Here is a 24,327-nt window from a genome sequence, read left to right on the forward strand (position 1 = left end):
CAGGGAAGCCAGCTGTGTCAAATGGTACTTTGGAGATGGAGGCAGAGAGTCACCCATTTTCAACATACTCTTGGGAGAAGTGGCAGAGAGCGTGGGTATGCAGAGGGGGTGGGGGTGGGGCTGGGACGACACTTATACAGGAAACTCCACTTTCCACTGTCTCATTTGCCCGATGACTGACTGGAGCTACTGAGTCATGAGAGGCTTGAAAGAAAGGCCACCTTCTGTGGAGCAGTCACTGGTCTATAATGCAGGGTCCAGGAAGGAGAGTGGGTGTGCCAAGCCCAAGGCCCGTGTTTGCTGGGGAGGGAGGGGGGGGGGTCAGGCCTAGTTCTATGGTGGGACCATTTCTGGAAGCTATCTGAAGAGAAATGAAGTTGGGACAGACCAGATGGGGGTGGAGAGGCAGTAAGAACCTGATGTAACTGGCTTGCCAGCCCAGAGCCTGGAGGGGGTGGGGGAGAGGACAAGGGGAAAAGAAGGAACTGCAGATTTGGACCTGCTTGTGCAACCACAGCGCTGTGAGTTATTCTATTATTTAGGTCAAAGCTGATTATTCACTGCTGACTCAGCAGAATATTCCTGGTCACCAGGCAATAAGAAAAGAAGGCATTTTACGTTTTAATTTGATGAAAAGCCTTTCTCCCTGGTCTCCAGAGCATGCACATTGAGGGAGGTTCAGGAGGGGCAGGGGATAGGAAAGGAGATTTTGAAGTGTTTAAACTCAGTTTTGACATGCCTGGCTCTTACAATTTGTCTCTTTTGATCAGCTCGAAAACAAACAGCTGAAACAAACTCCTAGAGAGGAGAAGAGTGAAAAAGAACACAGAGAGAGTCATAGTGAACTGCCCTCACCTTGCCCTCACCCTGCCCCTGTTCCGTGGCTATGGTAAATGTGGCCCAAATGCTCCTGTGGTTCTAATCCGTCTATGAAGGTACAAGGGAGGGGATGTAGATGTAGGTGTTGGTGCCTCCCCAGCTTGCCCTTCCGTCATGTGGTCCCATGGCTGTCGAAGGGCAAACATCAAAATGATTTAGCTAGAAGACTTTTTGTTTGTTAGTGTGAGACATCTCCAGGCTGGTCCAGGACTCAAGCAATTCTCCCGCCTCAGGCCTCCCAAACACCTGCTGGTGCACACCTTTGTACCCACCCAAAGATCCCAATTGAGCTTGATTTTTCTTCTATAATCAAGAAACCGTTCTTTCAGTGACTCAGAATAAGTCTCTAGGGAGTAGAGAAATGGCAGTTAAGAGTGCTGGCTGCTCTTGGAGAGAGCTAGAGTTCACTTCCCAGCATCTGCATTGTTTTTAGTGGTTCACAACCATCTGTAACTCCTGCTCCAGGGGATCTAACACCCCTTTCCGGCCTCCTGGAACCTTCATGAACATGTATATACTAACATACAACACACACATACACACATACACACACACACACACATTTTTTTAATTATAAAAAAAAGAATAAGACTTCTAATGTCCTAGCAAATGAGGTTGATTTCATAGATAGAGAACAGCTTAAAGAACATAGAAACAAAGGCCCAAAAATCAGATTGGTAATTTCAAAGCCTTGTAAAACAGTGGCTCTCAGCCTTCCTAATGCTGAGACCCTTTAATACAGTTCCTCATGTTGTGGAGACCCCCAACCATGAAATTATCATCATCATCATTTCGTTTTTTGAGACAGGGTTTTTTTTTTTTCTATCCTGGACTCTCTTTGTAGACCAGGCTGGTGTTGAACTCACAAAGATCCACCTGCCTTGACCTCCCACGTCCTGGGATCAAAGGCATGCGTCACCACCACCTGGCCATAAAATTATTTTTGTTGCTACTTCATAACTATAATTTTGCTACTGTTATGAATCTTAATATAAATATTTGTGTTTTCCAATGGTCTTAGGCAACCCTGGTGAAAGGGTCATTTGACCCCTAGAGGGGTCATGACCCACAGGTTGAGGACCACTCTTGTAAAGTAAGGCAAGGGAGACACAATAAAAAGAGAGTAATTGATTAGCTTAACATCAACTCGATTCATGTTATTTCTTTGTATAAGGATTAGAGCAGAGGGAATTTGTCATACTGATTGCATGTGACATCTTTGGAAATTATGGCCATCATCTCTCTAATCCTCAGCCTCAGAAGGTTGGGTAAAGTTTACTGATGGCTTGGTAGCACAGGTGACTTTGTTTTGAGGTTCAGCCTGGTGTGTTGGGGCCCCAGTGGAGGGGCTTAGTGTAAGCATGACCTCTTGTAACTTTCATTGAACAACTGTTATAAACAGAGTGGCTTCGATGACACAGTGGGTGCTGGGTCTAAGGGGCACCCTTTCATGGTCTCTCACCTGGGTCTCCGCCAGAGGTTGGAGGTGACTTGGGGATGAACCCAAGGTCTTAAACGTGTTTTAGGAAAGTTTTCTACTGCTGAGGCACTCCTTAGAATCCCTCCCCTAAGAATCATGTTTCCCAACATTTCTTCTTCTCTTTGAGACTATTGGGCATTTAAGATAGTCCCTGGCCCTACTGGTCACTGTCCAGGGTTTTAATGACAGTGTTGTCACTCACGTAGACTTCTTGTAGATCACGCCCTAAAGAAATGCCTTCTTCCTTGCCCTATGGAGAAAGGAGCACAGAGCACCCAGCCTGCATAGCAGAAGGGAAATGGCGCTTATCCTCGGCTCCATCTCTGCAGAGATTCCTGAGAGCTTGCTGTTCCAAGGCTGCAGATTTCTCCCCATTCCCCAAGCCATTTGGAAGGGAAAGAACTTGAGGCATTTCTCCTAACCCTGGGTCACACTCAGTCCCTCTGCAAAGGCTCCAGCTGCCTGAAGCAGCACGCTGCCCTGTTTTGCAAGTCTCCATGACACAAGGGGATTCAGCATCTAAATCCCTTGATCTCAGTTCATCTTCTCTTGAGCCTTCATATTCTCTAGACTCAAACTTCTCATCCATAAACATTAAACATTGCTCAGACACCTGGGTGGCACTTCCTTCTCGCCTTTCCCTTCTCCCAGAAGAGTTCTTTTGCTAGTAGGCAGTAGCAGATCTTGAAGGATGTCTTATACCAGTGAAGGAAGAACGATTTATATATTTATAATATATTATATTTAAATGTGTTCAGTCTGGGAAGGAGGTGATGGCCTGAACTAAAACTGGTCTCACAAAGATGCTGTGCTGTGAGATGTAGAGAATTTTAGGGGTGGAAGCAGCTGGCAGATTACTTTTTACTGCTGAGGAGTAAGAATCTAGCAGGCCTGGTAAGTCAAAATGAGAGTGTGTGTAAGGTAGCCATGCCCCATGCTAGGCGATGAGATGAGCACTTGGAATGCAGCCCCTCTGCCTTCGCCTCCCAGGTCCCTTCAGAGTCCTGAGGGCTGCCAAGCAGGTTCCTGTTTAGATGCCTTTCTCAGGTGGCTATCCCAGGATTTTGCTAAAAATGCCCGCTGTAAAGCCGTGAAATAAGGGGTAGGGATGTGGCTCAGTGATAGAATACTTGCCTAGTGGACATAAAGCCTCTTGGTGTGATCCCCAGCACCAGGTCATAGAGAAGAAAGAAGGGCACCTCTTGGGAAGTACTATTAAGATGAGATCACAATACTGTCAACAGTTTTTAAGTACCCACAACACACCAGATACTGTTCTGAACAAACAGGACATAGAAACAAACCAAAAACAACAACAAACCCAAAACCAAAAGCTTCATTCTGCATCGTGATACACAGGTGTAATCCCAGAAATCAGGGGAAAGGTGCCACAAGTTGAAGGCCAGCCTGGACTACATAGTGAGCTCTAGGCTAACGGCAGCTACAAAGTGGGACTCTAAAACAGACCGCTTGAGGATAACCAGGCAATGCTCCACATAGATGGGAAAAGTGAATGGGCTGGGGCAGGAAAATGTTTTCAAACATGGCCCTTTTGATGGGACTATAGGTTGTCTAATATAACCACAGTATAGAATAAGCAGTAAGAAATGTAACAAAGGACCAGGCCTGGTGGTACACACTTTTAATCCCAGCACTCATTAGGCAGTGGTGGGGGATCTCTGTGAGTTCAAGGCTAGCCTGGTCTACATAGCGATTTCTGTGATATCCATGGTTGTATCCAAGTATGGAGAGACTGTGTCTTAAAAACAAAACAAAAAATATGACAGAAGTGGGAATCCCATCATGAAGGGATGAGCTCTACCCCAAGTTAGAAGGAAGGCACTGAAGGGTTTTGGAACGGAGGAGAAACATCAGAGTTGTGTTTAGAGGAATCTGCTGCAAATGGGTAGCCCTAGGGAGAAAGGCCAGGGGCAAGGAAACTGGTTCCATTGTGGCTGCAGGAATCTGGGTTAGAAGCGTCTGTGAGATGACTCAGGGGTGGGAGTAGAGAGAAGTTAGCGTATTTGGTGTTTAGGAAATAAAATTGCCAGGATTGCTAAACATGGTGCATGCCATTAACACCAGCAATCAGGAAGGCAGAGGTGGACTGATCTCTATGAGTTCAAGGCCCACTGGGTTTACATTGCTAGTTCCAAGCCAGGCAGGACTCTATAGTGAGTCCCTGTCTAAAAAAATACAAAAAGAATTGCCAGGATTGGGTGGAAGAGTGAAAGAGGGCGCGTTTTTATTTTAATGGAGGATATATGTAAATAAATCAGGGATGACACTAGATATTATTTTAATGTCTTCTCCCTGCTGTGGGTGGCTGGCTGCCCTCCCTGCCACCCCTCCACTCCCAAGAACCATTTCCAGGACTTGAAGAAGACATTCTTTGTGCCTTTGGACTTTATGACTATAGGGCCAGAATAAATGCCCACATCTTAGTGCCATTTCACTTCCCTTTCCCATCAGGCCTCAGGGTGTTGCTTTTTCCTGTTGCCCTGGAATTGAGGTCACCTCAATCACACTCATCATGTGTGTCTAGCAAAGGCTCAGTCTTAATCTCCAATTAAAAAAAAAAAAAAAAACAGCTAATGGCATGGAGCTTTATACTGTATATACCATAGCAAGCAATTACATACATCGCAGAGAGCTTGGTGGCCATATTCCCTGGAGGCCCGTTGGTGCTAGACACTTGGAGCCACTGGTTTGTGTGCTGCCAGTCTGTAGGTCTGGGTTGGGCTCTGCACTGGCCTCCTGAGACGTATAGTTTCACTGTGCGTGGATGTCTGATCCAGGTCGCCTCCTCTTATGGCCTCCATTAGCATCTCTTGTAGCCTCCAGCTTTCTTTTCATTGTTAGATTGGAGTTTTGCTAAAGCTCCTATCCTGAAAACTGCCGAGTGAAGGGCTTGTTTCAGGAATGTTTCTATCCTGTTTGGGGAAATAACGAAGAAGCTTGAGGGTTCCTGAAACAAGTCTCCCAGGAGTTCAGCTTCCACCAAGAATCTACCCCTTCCTTGCTTATACCAGCAGAGAAGCTTGGCTTCTCCCCTGCCCTTCTCTTGGCACTCTCAAAGATCACTTTTGTTTTTCCCAGGGGAACCCATGGATGTAGTTCCTGAGATCAGCTGCTAATAGGCTGGTGAACTTTGCAAGATTAACATTATATGCCAAATTTATATCACATGCCAGAGAGCATGAGCTCTGGGGACTTACAGGATTAGGAGAGTGGGGCCCTACTGGTACTGAACGAGAGAAGGGGCAAGATCAGTTCGTTTAACAAGTCTGAATGCTGGCTGCCCTCACAGTTGGCTTATAGCTGATCCATGTGGGGAACTTATAGCATGGTCCAGGTATATAGATCCTGGTGAGCACCAAGTCCATGAGCCTCCCTATCTGAGAACCTATCAGACTTCCCAGAATCCACACCTGCTCCCCCAAGACTGAATATAATAATGAGTCAGTCAGACTCCTAAGCAGGACAGACCCAACAGTAGCAGCCAACACCAACCTTGTTCTGTGTCTAGAGCATCAGCTCTGAGAACTGGGGAATGAGACAACAAGAAACTTCAGACACAGTTGGAACAGTAAGGAGTAGGTTTAAAATGAGGCTCCATGGGTTGGCGTGGCATGGTGTTCCTACTTTCTGAGTGTCTTCATTTATTTTTTTTTCCCTCTTCTCTACTACCCAGCTTAGGTCAGGGCCATGTTTAGCCAGCACTGAAGAAAGAAGTACTCAGCTATTGGAAAACGCTGAGCTAGGTTCAGACTTCTTGGCTAACCTAAGTACTGAATGGTGATTCAGCAGGAACCGCGGGTCCAGCATCTGGCCCTGGAGAGAAAAGGATATGAAGGAAGGGGAAGGGAGGAGGAGGTGGCACAGCAGGAGTCAAAGTGTCCCGGAGAATCTGTGCCAGGCATGACCTCCAGAAACACTGGCTGACGGCTCACAGCCCTCCTCTGAGGGCTTGTCCTTGAAGCAGAGAGGAAATGCTCAGAGAACCTCTTCCTATAAGAGGGAGTTCTGAGGCTTCTAAATTATCAGCGCATCAAGATGAAAGGGGTTGGGAAAGGAACATATACTCCGCTACGGTGGGCAAGATCTATTTCTAAAACCAAACCGCTACTGTACACTTCATAGCCGTTTGCAGGATCAAAGCGTCGTTCCTGAAGAAAGGCCGCTTTGATTGTTGGTTGCCGTTGCTCTGTTTTGATGTTTTGTTTTCGGCAGTGGGGTTATTTACATCTATGACTTCCTGCAGTCCTGTCGTATCACATGGTGGACAATGCCAACATTTGTTGTGGGGAGGCAGGGTGCCTAAAGACTCTCTGGTGTGACTCCTCACCCGTGTGAAAACCGTCTCTGGGTGATGGCACACACACGAATTCTCAACACTGGGGAGGCAGATGCAGGGCCAGACAGGCTCGGCCACACAGTGGGTGTGAGGCCTGCTTCAACTCCATAATGTCCTGCTGAGAGAGAGAGAGAGAGAGAGAGAGAGAGAGAGAAGGAGGAGGAGGAGGAGGAGGAGGAGGAAGAAGAAGAAGAAGAAGAAGAAGAAGAAGAAGAAGAAGAAGAAGAAGAAGAAGAAGAAGAAGAAGAAGAAAGCTTCACTAGGAAGAAGAGAAGATTATTAGATTATTCTGGGGTAGTTCTTCTTGGGAGCAAACTCCATCTTCCACCTCTACCCTGTACCCACCCACCCACCTACACCTCTTTGAGGAAGAACAGGGGCTCTGTCCTGCAGCTTTCTGGAAGAACTTATCTCAGCCTCAGGTTGTGTGCCTTAGAACTCACAGCACTATTTTTTTTTGCCTATCAGTGCCATTTGGCAGCCAGCACCGGTTACCTCCAAGATCTGGAAAGGGATGAAGTTAACATGCCCAGTGTTTCCACGATTAGAAACACGTGCCCAGCTCCTCCTGAGTGGTAGAGGTGGCCAGGGAACTCTATCCAGCCTATCAGAGAGCCCAGGGTGGCCACACCCTCTCCGGCTGCTGGGCCAGTGTCCCAGCAGCCCTCACAGGCACCCTGCGGGGCTGTGCACACAGGCATCACCTTGTCCTTCCGCCTTGGCCTGAGAGCCACAGAGGCAGGGGATGCTAGCCAAAGCACAGGCCCCAGCCGAAGGTGAGACAGTGACACCGACCTTTCCGGCACCACGCTCACCCTGGCCAGGTGGAATTTATAGCTGCTTCAGAGAGCTGGATGCTTCATCCCAGAAAGGTGCTTATTTTGAAATTCTGGAGTGGAACAGGGTGTTCTGGTTTCAACAAAGTGGCGTCACTGCTTCCCTCTTTCTGCAGCTGTCTGCCTGTTGCCTTGCAATCTTTCTTTTTTCTGCCCGGCCTCCGGTCTCTCTCCCTTCTGCTCCTCTCTTGCCCTCGCCTGCTACACTGTTGCTCATGTTCTTTCTCCTTCACTGTCTGTCTTTACTGACTCTGGTATATCCACACCTGCCGCCACCACCCTTTCTTCCCTCTTCCTTCCTTCCTTTAAGACAAGGTCCCTTTATGTAACCATAGCTATCTTGGAACTCAGTGGGTAAAACAGGCTGGCCTCAGATTTGCTTCTATCCTCCTGCCTCTGGCTCCTACGTGCTGGGATTACAAGTGTGTGACACATACTCGATCTCTCTCTCTCTCTCTCTCTCTCTCTCTCTCTCTCTCTCTCTCTCACACACTTCTACACACTGTTTTCACTTCCCTATAAAGATCAGGAGGAGAAGCCTGCTTCTGGCAATGTTAAACATACAATAAGCTTTTTCCAAGATGCCTCCAGCCCAGTCCTGACTGAAAAACTCAAATGGAGCCAGGAATGATGGCTCATAACCGCAACGACAGAACTCTTGAGCCTGAAGTAAGTTCAAAGCCAACCCAAACTACATAGTAAGACCTGTGGGTCACGACCCCTTTGGAGGGGGTTGAACAACCCAACCACAGGGGTTGCCTAAGACCATTGAAAAGTATGGATATTTACATTATGATTCATAACAGTAGCAAAATCACAGTTAGGAAGTAGCAAGGAAAATAATTTTGTGGCTGGGGGTCACCACAACATGAGGAACTGTATTAGAGGGTGGCCGCCTTAGGAAGGTTGAGAACCACTGACTCAGATGGAGAAGAGGTATTGTCTCCTTTGCTTTGGGTTTCTCTAAAAGAAGAAGGAAACCACTGTTGTCCACAGCAGGACAGTTACCCAGGGAGGAAGAGCAGTGATGATATCCTAGTCGAGGGGTCCCAGCTAGGTTGGACAACCAGAAGAGCCCATCTTACGGTGTGGACGTGTGCACCTACATTAGCACATGGTGACCTCACCTTCACTAGACCGTTTCTAGAGAGCCGTTCCTCTTGCTGCTGGGCCCTGGGGTCCAGGGCTGTGTGGCCCAGCTGCTCGTTTTAGTGTTTCTGGTTTGGTTCTGGGGATTGCCCCCTTGGGCACCTCTAAATGCACACCCCCACCACTGAGTCCAACCCAGCTCCACCCAGTCTCTTCTTAAACACTTTGCCGTTTGAGGACAGGTCCTGCTTTCTGCACAGTGTCTGCCCCTGCATTCCATCTTTACTGCTGCCATGTCACATCGCCACAGTCTTCGTGGCTTACAGCTCCACAGCTTGTCCTCTTAGAGCCCTAGAGGTCAGAAGTCCTAAACTCAAGGGTCAGCAAGGCTGTGTGTCTCTAGAGACCAGAAGGAGAGTTGTGTATTTGCTTTTTCTGGTTTCTAGAGTCCTCCTGCATTCCTTGGCTCATAGACCTTCTGTCTTCAGAGTGAGCAACAGCATTTTCAGCACTCTCCCCTTTTTCCTTCTCTCCCTCTCTCCCTATTTCCACCTCCCGTCCCATTTCCATCCTCAGCTCTTTTGTTGTGGCTCTTGTCTTCCTCTTGTTAGGACCCTTCTGATTACATTCAGATAATCCAGAATAAGATCTATCTCTCCAGATCCTTAACTGAATCACATTTACAAAGTTTCTTTTCAATATTTACAAATCCTAAGAATTAAAATGTTGGCATATTTTGGATGGCCATCACCCTTACTTCCTAAGAAGAGCCTGATGCAAAGGAAGTGAAGGAGAGAATTCTATGGGGCCTAAGGATCAAAGTTTGTCTATCTCCCCTCCACAGTGGGCAGGACAGTGGCAGGTGGAGTCCCCTGAATCTTTTGGGGAATCCTACAGCTTTCCCAGAGTGTGAAGGGCTGAGGCCATCTTCCCTGCTTGGCCAATGGAGGCTCTGGGCTCTAGACTCTGGACTGAGCACTAGGTTGCTGGCTCTCCTGCCTGCCTCTGCTGTCATCTAGACATTGAGTTCTTCTGTAGAGGAATTTTAATTTAGAACATGGCTGTTCTGGCAAGAGATCACATCCAAAGACCTTCTAGGTCTGTGTGATCCAGCTAGAATACAAACACACCTCTAATCCAGGAGACTGAGCAAGCAGGTCTGAGCTCAAGGCCAGCCTGGTATAGAGCAAGTTTCAGATAAAGAAAATCTTAGATCCAGTCATGGTGGTACATGCCTTTAATCCCAAACAATGAAGGTAAAATTAGTCTGTAGAAGGAAGCACCACGTTTCAAAGTGATACCTAATTGAGTGGGAGAAACAGGGAAAGACTTGACAGAACAGGATACACCCTACTCTCAAGAGAAGAGAGAGGAAAGGGAAACTACTTAAAGTGCAAAACAGGAGAGGAGGCCATTTTACTGGGACAGTAATAGAAAGGTAGTTTGCAGAGAAAGAACTCAGGTGAAGACTGAGTGAACCAGAGAATGGGAAGGAGCCAGGAGATTAGAGCAGATTGATTGAGTTAGTTTGAGGCCAAGCAGAGCAATTCAGAAGCCAAGGGAAAAGCCAGATTGAGTAAGTCATCTGGGAGAGGAGTTTGAGCCAGAACAGCTGAATTGAGCCAGCCAGCCCAGAGTTAAGTAAGATCAAGAAAGGGTGAGCTTATTCAGCAGTAAGTCTCAGAGGATGAAAACATTCTAGGCCTAGGTTAGATCGTATGGAGGCTAGAAGCTCCCAGGGTTAGTTCTAGATTAGCAGACAGGCAGTAACCTGAGACAACAATTGAACCAGGTGAATAAAGGTTATTTTTACATTCTTCAGACTGGAAAGATTAAGCAACAGCCCCTAACCTCTTTCTCACCTCTTTCTCTCTGCTGGGGGAGGGGCATAAGGGGAAGGGGCATATCCCAGGTTGCAGATGAAGGAGGCCAGAGGCCAATTTACAGCGATTGTCTCTCCCCATCCCATCTCCCTCTCCCATGTGGGTCCCACGGATGGAACCCAGATCACCAGGCTCCATAGCAAGCACCTTTATCCCCTGAGCCATCCTGCTGGCCATGGGTGCTTTCTGGTTTGGGTTTGTTTCTTACCAGCACTGGGAACTGAACCTAGGACCTCATGAATGCTAGTCAAGAGCTCTTCCAATGAGCTCTTGGGTGCTCATCTTTCTCTCCCTCTCTTCCATTCAAACAGAACCTTGCTAGGTTGCCCAAGCTGGCCTTGAACTCAAGACTTACCACCTCTGCAGGTCTTGGTGTCTTTTTCATCTTTTTCTATTTTTTTAACTGAGGAAACAAAAACAAACAAACAAAAAAAGAGGGCAGGTGGGAAATGCTCAAGAGAATTGGATAAGTCTAGAGTTCCACAGAGCTCTACATACCAGCAACCACTAGAAATAGGTTACCATGGACAAGAACTAAAGTTTTCCATTACTTTTCCTAGCTAGACCAAAGCTATAAAGTTCTCGTTGCTGGGGCCCCTTCCACAGGGTGCCCTGGGCTGGCCAGGGCCCACTATGGATACTCTCTGACTCCCATGCTAGCTGTGCTCACAACCAATTGTTTTGTGCTCACCCTTTTGTTTTAGGTTTGTTTAGGTTGAAGAGGAAGTTAAGATAAGGTCTCTGTAGCTCAGACTAGCCTGAACTCGTTAAGCAGCCAAGGCTAGCCTCAAACTCTTGTCAGCTCCCTGGCCTGTCTCCTGAGTGCTGGGATTATTGGCGTTTACCCCTACGCCTAGCTTTCATGTCTCCTGGCTTACTCTCATACCAGAGTGCCTGTCCCTGAGAGGCCCTGTGTAGCTAGGGTGATAGGTAGATAGAAATCTTTGTTTCAAGCTATAGTGCCAGTGTTCCCATAAACGTGGCTTTCCTGAAGTCACTAGATTTCAGGCATGCAGAAGTCAGGGTCTAGCTGCAGAGAGAGAGAGAGAGAGAGAGAGAGAGAGAGAGAGATCATAGTCATTTGCAGCAGAAAGGGGTGCTGGGTGGCAGATGGGCAGCACCAGGCCTCCTGCTCAGGAAAGGCCTTGGCAAACACCCAGCAAGTATTGCCTTCACTCTCTGACCTTTCCTCTTGGGTTAGAGGCTCAGGTTTCAGCTGTGCTGGGAGGGAAGCTGTTCTGCTGTACCAGGAGACTCAAAGTACCCTCTCTTCTCTCAGTCATGTGCTGTGATGGTCCAACTGCAGAGTGAAGGGTAAGGCTTGGGCCTGTAGCATTATTCTGCAGAGATTGGGGAGCATGGGCAATCTGCTCAACCCCACCACTTCCTCAGCATTTGTCTTACTTGTGCAAGATCTCTTTGACAATGAAAGGTTAAATATTAGTCAAGGTCTGAGATCTTGTGGAGTTTGGAGGCAACAAAAGACACTAACAGCAAGATGACATGACAGAACACCTGTCCTTTGGTCACCTCAGTCACCCTGAGTCTTGTAAAGAGGGTTTTATGTTTTCTATCCCAGCACATAGAGAAGGAGATGGATTCTCCCTACTCTGCCTTTGTTTTCCTCAGGTACTTTTTGTCTTCTCTCCACCAACCCTCACCTCCTCTTTGTGGAGATGGTTTTGTTCTAAGGGGTAGGGGTAAGGTCAAGACACAAGCCCTTGCTTTGTAATCCTTACCCATCCCTGAGCCATGCAGGTTTTGTTTTCTAGTCTTCTTTTTATAATTCAGTCTCCTTTGCTCCTTTGCGAACTGCTGTTTCTGCCTAGGTTTCTGGGTATGGGACACCTGGCCTTGTACCCAGCAAGTCTCAGGGCCCCAGGGAGAAGATGAGGTCATGGTCAAGTTGTTTAGAGTGGCTTGGATTGGATTACCACCAGGCACGTGATCTTGAAGTCCTTACTGAATTGAGTAAGATAACCAAATGTGTGTTTATCAAGATCTCTGTCCATCTGGAACATTCTAGTGTTTACAAAATGTTCTCCCTGTTCAGGCACTTAAAATCCTTCCTCCAGCAACCTGTTTTGATTCTTCTGCTATGATAGCAGGTTGGCTAATAGCTCTTCTTGCATGAGGAATCAGGAATCTACTCTCAAAAGTCAAACTTCCCAATACTCTTTCAACTCTGTGAAAACAACCACAATTAATGGAGGTTTCCACGATCAATGAAATTCTAAGGGAACAGGAGAGAATGGCATGCAATGTGGAATGAAGAGCGAGACAGAAGAACTAATGGATTATGGCTCTTCCCTTTATTAAATATTTGTTGTGCATCTGCTATTTGTAGGCACCAATGATATGCTTGAGAGTTAAAGACATGAAAAAGATTTTTAAAAAAAAAAGGAAAAGAGAAACAAAATTTATATTTATGTATTTTCAGTATATATGCATACATATGTACATATGAATTTTAATGTGCAGCCCTGGCTAATTGAATACTTGATATGTACTCGAGGGTGGTCTTGAACTCAGAGCAGTCCCCCTGCCTCAGATAATATTAATACGAACAGGTAACACAATGAGATATAAGTAAAATGGTCTGGAATTGTTCCATCCAGGAAGGACAAACTTTGTACCGTGTCTATAAAATGTGACTATACAGCTTACCTTGCAGGCACGTTGCCGGGAATCAATAAAAGTACAAAGCTTTATGGGACAGGTAGGTCTGGAAAGGAATCTGACAGCTCAGAACAATGCAGGAGAGAAGATCACCGATAGCCAGTACTACAGGACTTCCTGTCCTGCTGACATGTCCCCTGCATCCAGCAAGGTTGGGAAGCACTTGGAAGAGAGCAGTCCATTTAAGGAGAAGGCGTTGCTGTAACTTAGCCATTCAAGGGAAGCCAGAGTCCACGGGAGGCATGAAAGCCAGAGGCAGTCTCATGCTTTTACAGTGTTGTGTGAAACTTCTGAGCGCTAGAGAATATCCTGATGACTCTTTCAGGAAAAGGAAAGCCAGGAGAAGTGCTTCGCTTTGTTCTCAAGTACTTTGTAACAACCAGGAAGTTAAAATTCATGGCTTTGCTAGGCACTCTACACACCGTTAATCCCATCACTCTGGAGGAAGAGGCAGGCAGGTATCTGTCAATTCTAGTGAGTTCTACTCTAAAAACAGAAACAAAAAAAATGAAGTAAAACAACATGCTTTTGCAAGCCATAGCTCCTGAGAGTTGCCTAGACAGTGCAACAATAAAACAGAGTGCTCACCTTCCTAGCATTGGGCCTTTGCACACTTGGCCAGCACGGAAGGTTCCACATTGTTGGAAGTGCTGTGACCCTCAGGTGAGGAAGCAGAGCTGTAGGCACACCATCTGTGCCCCATGCCACCAATGAACATAGACAAGTTGCTGGCCATCAGGCACCTGAAGGCACCTGAAAACTTGCTGTCATTTATTATTGGAAAACATACAACTGCTTTCTTTCTTTCTTTCTTTCTTTCTTTCTTTCTTTCTTTCTTTCTTTCTTTCTTTCTTCCTTCCTTCCTTCCTTCCTTCCTTCCTTCCTTCCTTCCTTCCCATTTTGGTTTTTTGAGATAGGGCTACTCTATGTAGCCCTGCCTGCCCTGGACTTTGTAGACCAGGCTGGCCTTGAACTCACAGCCAGCCACCTGCCTCTGCCTCCTGGGTGCTGAGATTAAAGGTGCATACCCTCACACCGAGCTACAACAGCTTCTAAAATTAAATGTTCATTTACCATATGACCAGAGCCCTAGCTTATTTACCCACAAGAAATAAAAACTCAAAGACCTAGAGGGATGCTGAGGTTGCTCAAGAGATGGTTCAGCAGTTCAGTGCTTGCTCCACAAACCTGATGACTAAGGTCAATCCTCAGAATTTGTGTAATGGCAGAAGGACAGACTGGTCCTGAGAGTTGTCCTCTGACCTCCACACATGGCACCATGACATGTGATCCCCTCCCACACATACAATAGTAATAAAATAAAGGGTGGGGGTTTGTTTTGTTTTTGAGACAAAGTCTCACTACATAGCCTTGGCTGGCTTGGAACAGCCTTATGCAGACTAGGCTAGCCTTGAACTCAGAGGTTCTTCCTTTGCCTCTGCTTCCCAGATGTTGGGATTAAAGACATCCATCACCTGACTAAAATAAAGGTTTTTCTTTTTAATTAATAAATAAATAAGATGTAAGCACTAAAAATTGGCTCAGCAGTTAAGGGCCCTTTCTTCTCTTCCAGAGCGCCCAAGTTAACTTACCACCTAGAACACCACGAGACCCAAATGCCTCATCTGGTCTCCCAGGACACACACACACTGGTAGCATGTGCACACATAGACACACACACACATACAAACACACACAAATTTAAACAATAATAGCAAGGATTTAGAGGCAAATGTCTTGCTGTTTGATGAACTTGCAGTGTCTCTGCCCTTTCACAGCTGCTAGAACTAAGACTGGGCCACCTGAGCTCCAAAGGCTAGCTGGCTTTCCTGGGGACCTCCCCCTTCCCGGTGTGATGGACATGAAGGAGGGGGTTCAGGGAAACCACTCCCCACTCTCTCCAAATGATGGGTACCCCTTTTGATCAGAGCAGGTCCCCAGATAAGTATGATCCCCTAAATCTTCATGAGAAGCCAGGGCCAGAATGACATAATTTTCCCTTATCTAGGAGATGAGGGAGAAACTACAGTGAAAAACTCGGATCTTCCAGAAACTTTAAAACCTGTTTACCCCATAGCACACTGTCTTCTTAGGGGCACTCTTTTTCAGGGGTGTCACTGGCAATGAGAAAAGCCACATTTCAGAAATGGTGTCAATAGCCAGTCACGGTGACAGACACCTGTGATCCCGGCACTCGGGAAGGCAGAGTCAGGCAGATCCCTGTGAGTTCAAGGACAGCCTGGTCTACAAAGCGAGTCCAGGACAGCCAAGGCTACACACAGAGAAACCCTGTCTCAAAAACAAAAACAAAAAAAAAGCTGTCAATAATGATTTTTAACCCCTTTAACTGTAATTGCTAGTGGTGTTTTGAAGAAAAAGGACAACCTTCACACATTTGGGGCTTTTTATCTACCTCTTACAACTCTCAGACATCTATCTTCATGTTGAACATTTTCATCACAGAGTGGAGGAACTGCCTCTTTCAGCAGTTTGTCTACTGTTTTCTAATTTTTAGGCAGAAGGATAATTTTAGTTTACCTTTCTGTTTGGTTAAAAGTGTATTCTTCTACATTTAAAAAGAAAAGGATATATACCACCATGTCCAGTTGTTTGAAAGTTTGTTGGTCTTGGAGGGATTGGTTCACTGGTAGGGTTTAGTTTTTTGAGACAGGGTGTCATACCATAGTCTAGACTAGGCTGGAACTCCTGTGACCCCGGCTGACCTTGACCTTTCAGCAAATCTTCTGCTTCGTCTCCTGTTGGGATTACAGGCCTGGCCTCCATACGGGGATTTACCGTAAGTAGCTTTAGATATATATTAACCCCAAACTGGTAGTACTGAATAGGAAAAGGACGTTTGTGTCTATATAATGGAATAAATAGTAACTATCAATGAAAACAACCTGTTAATATATAACAAAACGAGTAGGTCTTAGCATTATGTTCGGTGTGAGAAGTCAGATCCAAAAAGGCCCATGATCTCTATAATTCCATTGATGTGACATTTTGAAAAAGACACAACTATAGAGGAACAGAAATCAAATTAGTGGTTACCAGTAACAGGGGTAGAGGATTCATGAGTATGAAGGAGCAGAACAAAGAGGCACATTTTTAGAATGTTGGAAATATCAAGTATGGTAATAATTAACAATTCATTTGCCAGCCGGGCACAGTGGCCCATGCCTGTAATCCCAGCACTTGGGGAGGCAGACACAGGCGGATCTATGTGACTGCTTCCCTAGTGCTGGGACTACAGGCCTGCGCCACCACCACCCGGCTTGAATTGTATACTTTAATAAACCCAAGTTATAGGCTGAAGAGATGGCTTGGAGGTTAAGAGCACTGGCTGTTCTTCCAAAGGTCCTGAGTTCAATTCCTAGTAATCACAGGGTAGCTCACAACTATCTATAGTGAGATCTGGTGCCTCGTTTAGTGTGCTGGTTCACATGCAGGCAGAACACTGTATAAAAAGCATTTTTTTAAGATCTATTTATTTATTTCATGTATGAGTGCTTTTATCTGAATGTACACCTGCAGGCCAGAAGAGGGCATCAGATCATACTATAGATTGTTGGGAGCCACCATGTGGTTGCTGGGAATTGAACTCAGGACCTCCGGAAGAGCAGCTGGCGCTCTTGACTGCTGAGCCATCTCTCTATCCCTATAAAAAAACATTTCTTTAATATACTTTTGCTCTCTATTGAGGTGCCCCCTCCCCCATGTCTGTCTCTGTCTCTCTCTGCTTCTGTTTCCCTGCCCTCATGGCCCACGTAGGCCCTAACTCTCTTCTGTTTCCCTTTCCCCAAATAAATCTTTCATATAAGATAAACAAACAAACCCAAGTCACAAGAGTTCCTAGCCTTCTGTTGTCCCAGAACCAGGTTTAGGAAGGCAATAGCCAAGATTATACTAGTGACTCAGGGCTCCCCAGGAACAGATAATAACTGGAATCCTAAGTCCATTCTGTACCCTGGTCATGAATAAGGCTCCTGAGTCAGTGCCCACACTGCCCTGCCTACTCCTGGCTGCTAGCCCTAGGCCAGGAATGAATGCTCTGACCAAGCTCTAATTTGGGGCATGTAATCCCCATTGTAACCTATTAACGGAGCCAACATCTCTGGTCAGTGGGGCTGTGGGTGTGAGGCTGGGAGGCAGGACAGGGGTGCTCCTGGGCAGCGGTTGTCCTACAGCTTCTGGGGTTGTCATTTCAGTGCTGCTCACGTGGGTCAACTGCTCCAGCGTCCGGTGGGCCACCCGGGTTCAAGACATCTTCACGGCTGGGAAGCTCCTGGCCCTGGCCCTCATCATCATCATGGGTGTCGTGCAGATATGCAAAGGTAAGCACCGTGGGGACCCTGGGACCCCACACAGCTCCCCACCCTCCCGTGGACCCACCCTGAGATCTCCCAGATGTGACTCTGATTGTTGTTCACTCGCTTGGCAAAGGGGCTGAGGGGCTGTTTGCCTCGGGGTTAGGGTGCTGGACCTCCACTCCCATGTACCCATCTCTCCACGCTTGCCCCAGCACTGACACAGCCAAGCGAGGGCCCTGGAGCCCTGTACGCCATTGCTATTTTGCCACAGCCCCGGGGACGACGTTCCTTTTTTCTGTTACTCTTCATTAATATCATAAAATGAAGAACCGAAGAAGAGAATTTCATATATTTCAATACTGCTCATAATCTCTGGGGGAAAGAGCTCTACATTCTTGAGGCCTCTGCCAACATTCCCCATTGGATTTCATCTGTATTTGGTTTCCATGGGACCCGAAGCACTGTTGGCTCCTCACAGCTTCACTGCCTCTTGGAGAAAATGAGATGATAAACACCTCCTGGCTGCCCACAGGCTCTGAAGGCAGAGCAGAGAACCCGCCAGCAGCAGTTCCTGCTAGATACCGCACTGCCCTTGATCGTTCTAATCAGCAGGATTAAAGCCCTTCAGTGGGGAGGGGAAGGGAGGTGATAGAGTGTTTTCAGGAATTCAGGCTTAGGAAACACTGTCCTATCTTTTAAGAGATAATGAATCCTTCCTAACCTGGTCTCAACTCTTTCTCATGCTCACACAAACCTCCTCATTTCCTGTCCTAACGCTGGGTTGCCGTGTCTAAATAGCATAGCTTATTACTCCGTCTTATCCCAGCCTGATTTAGTCAGCAGCCGTGGGCCTGTGTGCCCTGGGTGTGTATATTCACACCCAGGTTGGCACACGCTGGACAGGCACTCTTCCACAAAGCCATGGTAGCCCAGAAACTTTAAACACAAAAGTAGGTTTATTTTAACTTTATGTACTTTGTAAGTGTCTCCCCTCCCCCGCCCCCCCGCATGTATGTGCGCCATGTGCATGCATGGTGCCTGTAAAGCCAGAAGAAGGCTGGTTGTGAACCAGCATGTGGGTGCTGGGAATGGAACCCTGGGCCTCTGTGAGCCATCTGTCCAGCCCAACCTCTCGGAAGTGATGGGCTATTGGCGATTCAGGCAAAAAAATGGACTTGAACTGACAGAACAGTGGAGCCTGTGAAAGTGGTGGTTGTTCTGGATGCTTTCTTCACGAAACTCGGATTATATATATCGAGGGAGCTAGTCGACAAGACTGCCGTTGACCCTAGCTTCCCCAGTTACAAGAACCTTCCAAGTAACGTTGCCTTTTTTAAAAAGGCACTCTCAGTTGTGCCTTGAGCCCGAAGCCCTGTTTAGACTCATGGTTCTGGGAGTTCCTGTGATCTGCATTTCTGCAATCCTCTTCTGTCCTCTCGCACCGTGGGTTCACCGAGGAGCAGACCGAGGAGCTGGCCTAGCCCTGCAAGGGAGGGCGAGACAATGCATGGGGTGGGCCACTGGGCCTGGGCTCATCCCTCTGAGCCTCCTCCTGCCTGTTGTGCCCACAGGAGAATTCTATTGGCTGGAGCCAGAGAACGCATTCGAGAATTTCCAAGAGCCAGACATCGGCCTCGTTGCTCTGGCTTTCCTCCAGGGCTCCTTTGCCTATGGTGGCTGGAACTTTCTTAACTATGTGACTGAGGAACTTGTGGACCCCTACAAGTAAGTCGAATGAGTGCGGCCCTTCCGTTTGCCCGTAGCCCACTCAGTATCCATTGCTGGAAGGAAGAACCATAGAGCTCCTTCTTGGCCCTATCCTGGACATGTCCTGATCAACCATGAAGCCACAGTTCATTTCCCAGGAATTTGAACCATTTGCTGTCCGCCTTGCTAAAAGATGAGAAAGGGTCCTATGACTGTCCCAGGGCAAGTTAAAAATCAGAAAGCTGTGCAGGACAATGCAACTGCCGACTGCCATAGAGAAGGAGCCGTCCTGAGAGCCGTCCTCGGCTTTTTATCTGTTTGGGGCCAGGCCCAGTCTTAAGACAACAGAAAGGGTGCATGGTCCGCATCTGAGTCAGGAAGTGATAAGCAGGTGTGAAGCAGATGTCTGGCCTAAGCTGTGCCCCTGTTTCCTCTCTATTATCCTGCCCCAGCCGAGTCAGAAACTCGCCCCTCAGCAGAGCACATGCCTGGTCCCGGCTTCCCTCTCACCTCCTCTCCCTCTACAGGAACCTTCCTAGAGCCATCTTCATCTCCATCCCACTGGTCACATTTGTGTATGTCTTTGCCAATGTCGCGTATGTCACTGCAATGTCCCCCCAGGAGCTGCTGGCCTCAAATGCAGTCGCTGTGGTAAGATCTCACTCAAGGTCCCCGACCCAGAACTCTGCCGTAGCTCTGTCTGCCTAGCCCACTCGCTTTTCCCTGAGCCAGTGCCTCACGGATGTCATCCTACATCCTCAGGGTGGGATCCAAACGTGTCCTCAGCAGGGTGTCTCAAGTGCCCAGGAGCAAACTGACGGCTGGGGTGTTCCCAGAAGGGCCACCTCGGCTACCTGAGAAGTTCCACAGAGTCCTTATGGCCTTTAGTAGTAAGACATCTAATGTTTGATGGGACAAGTTCACTAACTCCCGGTCTAGAGCACTCTGAGCGTGCATAATATGTAAGAAGATAAGCTGCTCTTCACAGAGACATATGCTTCTACAAGACACACCCATCCTGTTCTTTCTTCCCCTGGGAATCAAGCACACTCATGCAAACTGATTGCTCTCATCCAGAAAGACTGGGTATTAAAGGGCCAAGGATGTAATCCAGTAGCGGAGTGCAAGGCCCTGTTTCATCCCCAGTATCACACACACATTCACAAACTCACACACATGCATACACATACACACTCACATGTGTAGGTGCACACACACAGATACCACTCACACACACACACAACCACACATACATACACACAGACATGTGCACACACACAGACACACATACACACACAGACACTCTCACACACTCCAGTAAGTAAATCAGAAAGCGGAGTGATTTGGGCAAGAGATCGCAGAGTGCCTGCTATCTGAAGGAGGATGAGGAGCCATGCTGTACCTTCACCCAGCTTCAGAACAAACACTGTCCCTGCCGTCACCTGCGGCCACCTCCTCCTCCAGCCAGCAGCCGCCCACGCACAGCAGGGCGCCTAGTCTAGACAGCTCTTCCCTGGGCTCTTGCTGTACGCCTGCCTCCGAGACTCTAGGAAAGGCTGGTCTCCTACTCTGCACATACGCATGGATGTGCGCGGGAAGCCTCAGCTACACACTCACAACCACTTTTTTCTCAGCTAAAGAAATAACCAGTCAGTCTTGCCAGGCTGTGGTGGGACACGCTGGAGGCAGAGGCAGGCAGATCTCTGAGTCTGAGGCCAGCCTGGCCTAGATAGTGAGTTTAGTGAGTTCTAGGACAGCCAGGACTACACAGAGAAACCCTATCTCAGAAAAAAAAAAAAAAAAAGAGGTGGGGGGGAGAAAAAAGAGAGAGAGAGAGAAAGAAAGAAAGAGAAAGAAAGAAAGAAAGAAAGAAAGAAAGAAAGAAAGAAAGAAAGAGAGAGAGAAAGAGAATGGAAGGAAGGAAAGAAAGAAAAAGAAATAGCCTTATTTTCCTACCAACATTATCTGCTTCTGTGTATTCAGCAACTCTACAAGGTTTCATTCCTAGTGTAAAAAGCTCAAAAACAGCAAACCCAGTGCTGAGAGAGAATAGCTCAGATAGACAAATGGATGGGTAGGTAGGTAGGTAGGTAGAGAGATAGAGAGATAGAGAGATAGATAGATAGATAGATAGATAGATAGATAGATAGATAGATAGATAGATAGATAGATAGATAGATAGATAGATAGATAGATAGATAGGTAGGTAGAGAGATAGATAGATAGATAGATAGATAGATAGATAGACAGACAGACAGACAGACAGACAGACAGACAGACAGACAGATGGTAGGTAGGTAGAGATAGATAGATAGATAGATAGATAGATAGATAGATAGATAGATAGATAGATAGATAGATAGATAGATAGATAGATAGATAGACAGATAGACAGACAGACAGACAGACAGATAGGACAGACTGACCCTGCTGAAGGTGGGAGTAGGGTTTGAATGTGACTCATGAGTCTGTGGCTCTCCGTTTCTGGAGACAGCTGTAGTGTGCACAGGTGCTTACAGTGCCTGGCCTCCAATCACGATCCCTCCATTTCCCCCAGCGTACAGTCTCTGGTAAGCTATAGATCACTGAGTGCCTTGGTTTCCTCATTCATGAAGAAGGATAAGTGTGAGTTCATTACTGTTATCACCTCCATCCACTAGCCCCCTCAGCTAGTTGACCCATGGTGTGTATTCTGATGTGCAGCTGTCCCTGTGGCATGGTAGCCTGGGCCTGGGCTCCCAGGGTCAGCCAGAGAGAATTGGCAGGGAGGACGGGAGATGGCCCCTCCAGAAGTGAGGAGCAGGCTGGAATAGGGGCTTTTCCTCCTTCTCTCCACTCATCTCCTGTTTTCCCCCCCAGACTTTCGGCGAGAAGCTCCTAGGAGTCATGGCCTGGATCATGCCCATTTCTGTTGCCCTGTCCACATTTGGAGGAGTCAATGGCTCTCTCTTCACCTCCTCCCGGTGAGTGCTTGTCCTGGCCACTTTTCTGTGTGCACCACGCTGTGTGTATTTGTTGGACTCATCTGTCAGTGGAGGTCTGTGCAACCTCCTTTGCAGGAGTATGCATGCTAGTGTGGGTGCTGAGGTGTTCTGAGGCAGAAGCCCACCTCACTTTGGAAGAGACAGAGCTATGGTTGGCAGCAGGATAGAATCTCAGCTACATTTCTAGAGTCTCCCTTTCTGGATTTGGATTGGCCAGAAAGAAACCCTGCTTTGATAGGAACCAGGAAGGATCCCTGTGCCTGAAGCCCCTGGGTCTGGCCTCTCATGGATGTCTGGAGTGGGACTTGACATGGCATGAGCTCCCTCAGAGTGTCCTATGGAGGCAAGCCTACTCCCTACTCAAGAGGCAGGTGCTGTGGGAGGCCGCAGGGCTGGAGTAGGGAAGAGCAGAAAGGAAACGTTTGTCAGTGCAACGGCCAGGAGCCACAACCCCAACCCAGAATTTTTGGGGAAGCCAGAAACATAAGTGGGCCCTGAAGCCTTGCCCCTATCCATCTAGGGATCAGGCCCCTCCTTTATGCCCCTTCCTACCATCTCCAGAATGGACCTCTGGATGTCCGGACGTGAAAGGGTTAGCATGTGTGTGGCCCATGGGGTTTCTAGATGCATGGCTCTCTGCAGAGATGAGTCTGGGCCCCAATGTTTCTCAAGCCACCTGACACATCCCAGAGAAATTCCTACAAGATGGTAGAGACTGCCATGTTTTCGGGCCCAGAGCAATAGAGAAGGAGTATGGGTGCCACCTGCGCCGAAGGAGGGCGCACGCTCACCTACAGCAACCTCATGTGCATGTTACACAGGAGCCGTGGCCACCTGGAGGCCCTAGCAGACGGCGGAAGAGCAGTGACCCGTGAGGCTCCCTGGGATCTGTTGGAGGACAGTGGCTGGCCACAGTCACTTTAGTTTGGGGTTTGTCCCTCAGGCAGGCCACACAGTGGTCTGCACGCATGTAGCATAGTCACGTGTGCATGCAGGAGATGCCAGGAGCGTGGCTTCTCCTCCCAGGCCACCTCTGCTCACCTACTACTTTCTCCCCTCCCTCCTCTCTTTCATTCTTTTATGTCCCAAAGTTTGAATCAGATGGTCCTTGCTGAGCAAGTGTGTGTGTGTGTGTGTGTGTGTCTGTCTGTCTGTCTGTCTGTATGTGTATGTGTGTGTGTGTGTGTGTGTGTCCCCTACCCCTAGCTGAGACTGTTTCTTGTGACCCTGACGTGGGGCATCTGGACCTGGACAGTTATACCTGGTCCTGGCTGTCTGTAGAGGAGGATGTGAACGAGAGCCTGGTCACATGCATGATGAAGCCCGCAGAGCCACCTAGGCTCCATCTTGTGCATGCGGAAAGGACCGGAGCATGGAAGAACGGAGGGGCTGCATGTGTCTGCATGAAATCAGGGAGGCTGGCCTGAGCAGTTCCCATGGTGACAGCTGCCTGTGGGAGCTGGAGTCGCAGGCAGCCCTCGCCCTCCTTCTCCCCTGTACCCCAGGCATGGAGTGGCAGCTCTCTGACTCCATAGTCTGTACCCGGTGCTGCACACACCTCCCGGCTCAGCCCGCAGAAGCCTAAAGCATGAAGGCCAAGACTTCCAGGCCAGCCCGGGCCTCAGATCGCAAGAGCCGGTGTGCTTTAACACTGTCACCGCGCTCTGCCTCATCAGGGGCCGCTTGCCCCGGAGGAGAGGAAAAGGAGGGTGGCTCGCGGGTAAAGGCACTGGCTGTCAAGCCTGGTGATCCGAGTTGGGCCCAGGGGACCTGGCTCACATGGGGGAAGGGCAGAACTGACCCCACAAGTTGTCGTCTTCACGAGTGTGTCATAAATAACACACACACTAATTGATTGAATTCTTGTAAGGAAAACAGACTGCTGACACTAACATGTAAAGGGCTGCTGGCAGCTACAGGATTGTGCTTTCGTTGGCAGTGGGTTGTTTTGGTTTTCGGTTTTGTTTGAGAGAGGCATAAAGAGAAAAGAGGGAAGGGGCTGTTTAGAGTGTTAGTCTCTGTGCGCCTGTGAGTCTCTCTCTGTCTTCCCCACCATCTCCTTCCCCTCCTGAGAGTGTATCATCCCCCCAGTGTTTAGACTTTGTAAAGTCATTTTTTAA

The 24,327-nt window shown here is 47.9% G+C and overlaps 1 protein-coding gene across 4 annotated transcripts in view; it reads left to right on the forward strand.

Annotated features, from left to right (window-relative positions):
* Slc7a8 (solute carrier family 7 member 8) overlaps nucleotides 1–24,327 on the forward strand; it is a 55,013-nt gene that overhangs the window by 22,447 nt on the left and 8,239 nt on the right. For all 4 annotated transcript variants that reach the window (XM_060391196.1, XM_021639602.2, XM_060391197.1 and 1 more), the window contains exons 5-8: nucleotides 17,415–17,540; nucleotides 19,088–19,241; nucleotides 19,751–19,874; nucleotides 22,083–22,186. In XM_060391196.1, coding sequence (XP_060247179.1) covers nucleotides 17,415–17,540; nucleotides 19,088–19,241; nucleotides 19,751–19,874; nucleotides 22,083–22,186 — 508 coding nt within the window. The remainder of the gene's footprint in view (nucleotides 1–17,414; nucleotides 17,541–19,087; nucleotides 19,242–19,750; nucleotides 19,875–22,082; nucleotides 22,187–24,327) is intronic.

Source organism: Meriones unguiculatus, chromosome 9 (genome assembly GCF_030254825.1).
Source record: "Meriones unguiculatus strain TT.TT164.6M chromosome 9, Bangor_MerUng_6.1, whole genome shotgun sequence".
In the NCBI taxonomy this organism is placed as follows: Eukaryota; Metazoa; Chordata; class Mammalia; order Rodentia; family Muridae; genus Meriones; species Meriones unguiculatus.